This window comes from Lontra canadensis, unplaced genomic scaffold (assembly GCF_010015895.1).
Source record: "Lontra canadensis isolate GAN:19392208 unplaced genomic scaffold, GSC_riverotter_1.0 scaffold5, whole genome shotgun sequence".
NCBI classification, from domain to species: domain Eukaryota; kingdom Metazoa; phylum Chordata; class Mammalia; order Carnivora; family Mustelidae; genus Lontra; species Lontra canadensis.
In genome coordinates this window covers 37413955-37421411 of record NW_022630999.1, presented here as the reverse complement: position 1 = coordinate 37421411, position 7457 = coordinate 37413955, and the positions used below count along the sequence as shown (strand labels likewise).

Sequence of the window (7457 nt, the reverse complement as noted above, 5' to 3'; positions counted from 1 at the left end):
CCCATCCCCCCCAACCCAGGGAATGCATTTAGTTACAATCTCCATTTGCAAAGAGCTATAGGTCCCTTTCCTCCAGTTTTAAATCTGTTGCTGTTTTGGTTAACCGGGAGATTTCAAGTTCAAGATTTTCCTTTGATCATCTATAAACCTGCGGGATCCCTCAGCCCCTCCACTACTTCTAAGCTCATCTTTCACCAGAGTTTGAAAAAGGAATAGCAATTCCACTTCTTTTCCATGAGTAACACAAACTGCCAGAGGAAATGTTTCAAAGTATTTCGTTCGCTATTTTCAATCCACTCCCCAGGCTGAATCTGGGCACAAATCTTAATTGATTCACACTAATATCATAATAAAAACCACCGGCCCCCTCTTCCAGTCTTGATGGCTTTTTTTTTTTTTTTTTTTTTTTAGCTGAATCCAGCTACGAACAGAGAGCCCCCTTTAAAATAACTGTCTTTGGACAAACTTTACTGCAATAAAACAAATGTTTAATTTAATTCAGAATAAGAGATAAGAAATAACTCTTCAATAAAATATATAAAATTATACAAGGCACCCTTTCAAAGGGATAAAAGTATACTGGGTGGTGGGGGGTGGGGGGAGATGGAAAGAAAGATGAAATACCAGGGAGCTAAATGGGCTGTTTGACAACACCATTTTTAGCAAGTCAAAACATGGCTTTACCCTCTGCCCCCAACATGTTAAAAAGTATATAAATTTTTCTAATAAGTTTAGCACATACAATAGGTACACACACAGAGAAAGCATGATTTTTTTTTCTTTCTGGATCTATTCATTGTTTAAGAATATTTAGCATATAGGTAATGGTTACAATGTATTTATTTTTTTAAGCAGAGAATTAACTACACTCCCCGCCCCCCCATCACATTTGCAGTGTGTGAGGACTGACTTGTACCTAGTATTTCACAGAAACCATCAATTCCCCAGGCTTGCTTTAAACTTTTCACTCTCCAATTATCTGAAATGGAGTTAAGCAACAGCCTTGAGAGGAATTAGGAAGTACTTCCAGGTCCCACCTTACCCCCAAGGCATTCTCAGGATTCTTCTCATCACCCCTTTTATTGATCTTACCAAAAAAAAAAAAAAAAAAAGTTAAAACTTTAACAATCTGTAACAATGTGGACAGAAGGAAAAATATAGGGCCACATAGGGTAGTACCTAATGAGTTTTTTAATGCATGTAAAAATGCAAAAAACATGATGTGTCCTGGTCATTTTGAAGAATCTCTCCATCTCTACTTCCTATGCATCCTGTCTAATTCTAACCTTTGTTTTCCATAAGCAAAAGGCAATCATCCCATCAAAATCACCAAATGTCAGCAATTTTTGCAAATCATTGGTCTCTCCTATAAGAAAAAAAACAACTGGACTTAAGGCAGTCTCTTTTAGGAAGGTGATAGGTAGAAAAAAGTATACATATGTGCATATAAATTTTGCCTTTCAAAATAATCTGCATTTTTATGGCTGCTGTATAAAAATGTCATTATATTTTATTATATATATATTTATATATAAAAACCACCAAAGCCAATCTTTGTGGAAGGAGAAGGGGGCATGTAGAAGATCACACCAAGAAAATGGGGCTTGGTGCCTCCAGCCTAAACAACAAATTTGAACTAAGGCTGTGGCCATAGTTCTTAGGCCGCTTAGGGTGGCGCATGCATGCAGGTTTGCAGAGCAGGCCTACGGGCTTGGTACTGCCATTTGAAGGGGGGGGGCCACTTAAACAAACATCCATCATGGAGTCTATGGAGCCGGTGTTCCTTAGGATAGATGGTACATGCCATATCCGACTGGAGTCGCATAGAGTCCGACGGGCGGGATGGGGAGCACGGGTCTATGGAAAGGGTAGGAGGCTCCGTATATGGATGCTGCTTGCAGGGGTGAGTTGATGGGGAAAGGGAGGCTGAAGCCAGAGGGCAGCATAGGTTTTGCAGCCATTTTCAGCTTTTCTAGTTCGGCCTCCTGCAGTCTTTTCGCCTTGGCCCTTCGGTTCTGGAACCAGATTTTGACCTGGGTCTCTGTGAGGTTCAGAGAGCTGGAGAACTCTGCCCGCTCTGCAATGGAGAGGTACTGTTTCTGGCGGAACTTGCGCTCCAGAGCGAGGAGCTGGGACGTGGTAAAGGGCGTCCGAGGCTTCCGGTTGGTCTTGTGCTTGCGCAGGGTGCAGGTGGTGGGGCTCATGTGTCCTGGAGAACAGAGAGGGAGGGAATTAGCAAAAGAAGTGGCTTTCTCCCAGGTGTGCTGGCAAGGGCCTCCCTCTTCAGCTTTCAAAAAGAGACTTCCAGTCAAGTCCATATGGGAGGTGGGGTGGGGGGTGGGACAGGAGGAGCATATTTAAATGGCTAAATGGCTTTATTTAAGAAATTGAGTCTTTTTACAAAATGTTTGGGAGTTTCGCAGTGTATGGAACTTTCCATATGGGAAACAACAGCATTATGGATAATGGAACTAGAACAGCTATGAACCGACTTGAAGGGCGCTGGGAGCATTCGCTGAGAAATAAAACCCCATTTAAGTTCTCTGGTCTTTCAAATGGGGAACTGGGTTCCTGACAATCCTCGCTTCTCTAAGATGCTGAGATAAGCCCGTAAGAAGACAAGTAAAAAAGGGTCCTATTAAACTGGGTCAGTCCCCTCTCCACGTCAGGAAAAGTTGGAGTGCGCCAGCATATTTATGAAGGACAATCGTGCAGATAAAGGTCTGTGGTACATTAATAGCCATCTCCTGATCGGGAGCAGCCCCATGCAATAAACAACCGCACAGCTGTCATCCCATCCAGTCTACAGATTCTAAAACCTGAACATCATTTTACAGATCTGGATGTGGGAGAAGTTTCTTGGCCGGGTGCTTCTGTAAAAGTTTACTAAGAAGGAGGACAAAATCAGCTTGCTCAGAAATGTAAATGTCAGGGGAAATCAAGCTGCCTTGGAGCTGAGAGCATGTGATGACATTTTAGTCATCTCTAACCATTCTCTGGTTTAGAGCAAATGTGTAAATGATTAGTTTGTCACCAGAATTTAGAAAGAGGGAATAACAAGCAAAATAGAGGTATGCCAACCGCTTGCAGACCCCATATTTGAAATGGATTCGGTGAGAGGAAGTCATAGGACTGGGCATCCTTCTGATTCCACAACATCAACTAACTCGGGGGCTTCTTTTCCTCAAAGGGAAGCAGGGGCAGGAATGCAGAGCTGTGGGATAGAAGGCTCAACAATTAATTTTCTGCATTTGGCTTTTATGAGCTACGCTAATTTTCCAAAAGCAGCCACAATAGTAACTCCGCAGTACTCATGGGGAGAATGTCGCATTTCTTGTTTAGTTACTTCGACGGCCCAAGAAAGAGTTTACACTTCATACTTGAGGGTGACACAGTAAGTCCCACCCAGTCTCCATTTCCAACAAGAAAAGAGATTCCTCCTAGTGTGACATTATTAACCATCACTGTAGTGACTAAAAAGTTAAGAGGGAGTACCTTCTAGGAGTCGATCAAAAACAGAAACCTGAGAGAGGGATGGGGTGCACAGAAGTCTAGACTTTTGCATATGCTAATCCCTAAATAAGCCAGAGAGCTTGGGCACCTACTTCTTGATTTACACATAAAGTAACAACCCTGTCTGTTGACGACTCCCGGAGACCTGCTTCCACCCTTCACTAACCAGGCCTAGCGCGCTGTTTCAAGGCACAGATCAAGCTCCTAGTGTCTACACTGGATCCTGCTCGATGTTTGCAGGAACTCTGTGCCCTGAACGGTCACCCCGGCTGCTCCTAGAGGGTGCATTTGAACTAGGAAACCCAGGCTACAGAGATTACCCAAAATATCAAAGCCATAAAGCTAAGAGGCTTCCTCTCAACACTCCTCACCGTCCCCCCACCCCCACAACCATTTTAAATCAGTCAAAGAATGGATGCGATTGATTATACAAAGCAAAACAGCTTTCTCCAAATAACAAACCCGGCCAGACCAGTGGCTCCCTCCTGCCCCAGGCTCTGGTGCTAGGCGCTCCTTGGACCCACCATTCTAACCACAGGGCTTCTGCTGCCCTTTCGAGGCCCAAAGAGCTAATGAACCACTTTTTGTTTTAAAACTAAATCCCTTCTCCAGAATCTTGGATTTTTATCATGGGAAGGTCAAACCCAGGGTCCCCCAAGCACCTCCCCAAGTTCATCCTCCCTGTGGGAGGGAGGGGAGTGGTTTACAGAGCAAGAGGGGAATTGCCATCCCACAACCCGAAAGCCTAGGGAAGTGGGGATTTCTGACCTCTGGACACCGCTCCCTGAAAGACCCGAATCCTTGATGTGCTGATGGGCACATCATGGACAAATACTGACCCAGGCCTAGAAACACAGGTGCACTCAGTATTTGTCCAACAAATTAAGTTCCTTAAAGTTTCTGAGCCTCTATTTCACCATCAATAAAATGGGTAATACTGTGCTGTGTGGTCCAGAGTACTATATTTTAGAATACCCAGAGCCCTGTCTACCATCAGACAGGTGATCATTAAATATTGCCAAGGTGTTTTTGTTTTTGTTCTGGGAGTGGGGGTGGGAGGACTGTTCATCAAGCCCAAACTCAGTGTGTGCTGATTCCTCTGAACTCTTGGGAAACGTCCTAGTCTGTTACCAGGAGGCCAGCTGCTGCCACACGAGATCAGATAAGATAATATGGTGAAAAGTGCTATAAAGCACTGTGCAAACTTGAGTTTAAATTCTTTGAGTCCTTAATCTCCACACCCTTTGAATCTTTTGGAGTTTCTAACAGGGTGGAGAGCTATGCCTGAGGGGACAGCGACTGCCCCTGGGGTATATGGCCTTGTTTTGTTCACCAAATACTATGCAGCTCAGTCTTGAGGGCTGACCCAAGAAAATGAAGGAAGGTGTGTGGGTCTCCCAGCTTTGGTAAAGTCCCTGGGCAGACTCTTCTTTCACATGTTTTCTATAGGTGCAGTGGGGGTAGAGAAATCTTAAAGGCCAGGAGATAGAAATAGAAATAAAAGGGGCCATAGGTAATAATTTCTCCAAATTGCACACCCAGGCCCCAAAGTAAGTGCTAAAGCTGGAAGAGAATCAATTCTCCTGGGCCTGCATGCCATCCTGCTTCATTGGCAGGAAGCGGGGTGCTGGTGTGGGGACCTCTGCTTGGTTTCTCTGGGGATAGGGATCAAAGATGGTCAGGACAGCCTAGAGAGGAGCAGAGCTTGGACACCACGGCCCCTTGCCCAATTCAGCCATTATGGTGACCTGGGTCAAGCAACCTCTTCAAGTCCAGGTGTCTGCATAGGGAATAACCACTTCTCCTGTGCTTCTGCCTACACTTGAGGGTTCCAGTGATACTAGGATCTGGTGAACTAACGAGCATCATTTTGTAAACTCTCAAGCGCTTTTGGAATGCTGTTAATTATTACTATGAGCTGAGGGAACCGGCGCTCTCTTCTGACCCTAGCCCGCTCTGGGCGAAGATGCTGGCTGCCAGGACGACAGGGAGACAGTTCCTCCTGGCCTCAGTCTCTGCCGCCATCCCTTCATGGGATCCTACTGGAAACCCGCGGGACCCGGGGAAGATGATGATTTCTACCCAATACCGGGGGTTAGAATTCAGCTAGTCTTATCTGTAAGAGGGCCCATCTCGCTGGGCTGTGAACTCTGAAAGGAGGTAAGGCACCTCCGACTCTGCATGGCGTATATTCGAGTGCTCATTAAAAGTGGATCCCTCTTCACTCTCCAGACAGAAACCCGCCGGACGGCAAGACAAAAATAAGCAAAGTGGGTGGAGCGCGGGGCTGAGGGCTAGAGAAGCCGGTAACCGAGCGACCCGGCAAACCCAGCTGGGCTTCGCCCTTCGGAGACCCGCGAGTCCTCCACTGTGTCGGACACTTTGCACGGCTAGGGGATCCCGAACGCGCGCTGCGCGGACCTGACCCAGAGGGTGTCTTGGCTCCCGCCGGCTCGCGGAACGCTGGGGACATCAAGCCACGAATCGCCGGCTTGCTCTCCTGGGAGCAGAGTGCAGAGGGGTGTCCGTACCCCCCGGCCTGGAATACCGGCCCCCTAGTTCCCTCCAGAAATCCGCGGACCCGCCTGCCCCTTGTCCGGCCCAGACGCTCACTCACTTGGCGGCGGCGAGTATCTGCCGGGTTCCTGCATCCACGAGGCTCCGTCTTCTGAGTTTTCCGACTTGACCGAAGCGGTCTCGAAGGGCTTGACCAGCGGCCCGGGGCTGTGAGCTTCCCGGGCGCCGTGTCCGGGCAGCAGCAGTGGCCGCAGGGTGGCCCCGGCGGAGGCGCTTTCGGCTGGCAGTGGGGACGCCTCCTTGGGCGGCTTCTTGTCCGACATGAGCGCCTCCACGCTGAAGGGCAGGCTGGAGACCTTGACGCGGTGCTCCTCGGCGGCCCCCTCGGCTCCCCCGGTCCCAGGGCCCGGCCCAGCCACCACCGCCGGGCCCTCCTCATCAGACGAAAACAGGTCATTGCCTTTGGACGGAGAAGCCATGACTTCTCTGCCCTACGTAGCTCCGCGCGCACGACTCCGCTGGCAACCCGGCAGCAGCGACTCAAACTTTTTGGGGGGGAGACGGGAGGGGCGCGCCGGGAGCCGTGCCTTTCCTCCAAGGGGAAGTGGGAGACTCGGCTTAGCCAATCGGCGCCGGCTCTGGAGCTGACGCCACAGACGCTCGTCTCTGATTGGCTCTCCTGGAAGAGGCTGGGGCCTTTTTTTTTTTTTTCCTGTTTGAAATAAATTAGGAGTTAATTACAGGAGCAGTCAGCAGAGTTGTTATTAGGCGATCCCTCAAGGGTTATAATCACGCCAAAACTGAAAAGTCCATGGCGTAATTAAGGCCGATTATTTAAAGAGGAAGTTCGCCGAGTCCCATTTCTTCTCTCTTTTGACCCCTTTTTAAAAAGGCACCTCGCGCCCATCCCACTTCCCCCAGCCCCAATCGCCAGAACACGTTTAAAATCTGCAACTGACGTTGCAAAAAACATTTGTGAAGCTTCTGCTATACGTGGAAACTGGGCTGACTTTACAACTTAGGAGTCAGCACTGAAAACGCGGGCCAGCATCCCTGCTAAAAGCAGTAACACATCCATGAAGCTTATAAGAGTATTTGGCCGCTGGCAAAAGTTCTACAAGGAAAGCTATTACCCCTAGAAGAAGAAGGGACGGAGAGTGCCCAAGAGGTGGTCAGGAGGGGCTGGTCTTTCAGAGTTCCGACTGGAAGATTTAAAGCAGTGGCCCCTATCCCTTCCACTCGAAACAAAACCAGCGTACTCTTAGAAAAGCCAATCCGCATGTTTTCTTTCCCTTAAATCTCCTCTCTGGGCGACACCCGGATCCGACCTTTTTCTCAGGACTACGTGTATTGTGTGTTCCTGCGTTTGTTTGAGCCTATGTTTGTCATGTGTTTGGGTGCCAGTGTTTGCCTTCAAGGGGGAGGAG

The 7457-nt window shown here is 48.2% G+C and overlaps 1 protein-coding gene across 1 annotated transcript; it reads right to left on the bottom strand.

The window, feature by feature from the left end:
* Positions 1 to 1099: 1099 nt before the first annotated feature.
* On the bottom strand, positions 1100 to 6584 carry MSX2 (msh homeobox 2). The gene is made up of 2 exons (XM_032851842.1): positions 6131 to 6584; positions 1100 to 2209 (listed from the first exon to the last, which is right to left on the bottom strand). The coding sequence occupies exons 1-2, from the start codon at positions 6507 to 6509 to the stop codon at positions 1785 to 1787; spliced, it is 804 nt and encodes a 267-aa protein (XP_032707733.1). The 5' UTR covers positions 6510 to 6584; the 3' UTR covers positions 1100 to 1784.
* Positions 6585 to 7457: the final 873 nt, after the last annotated feature.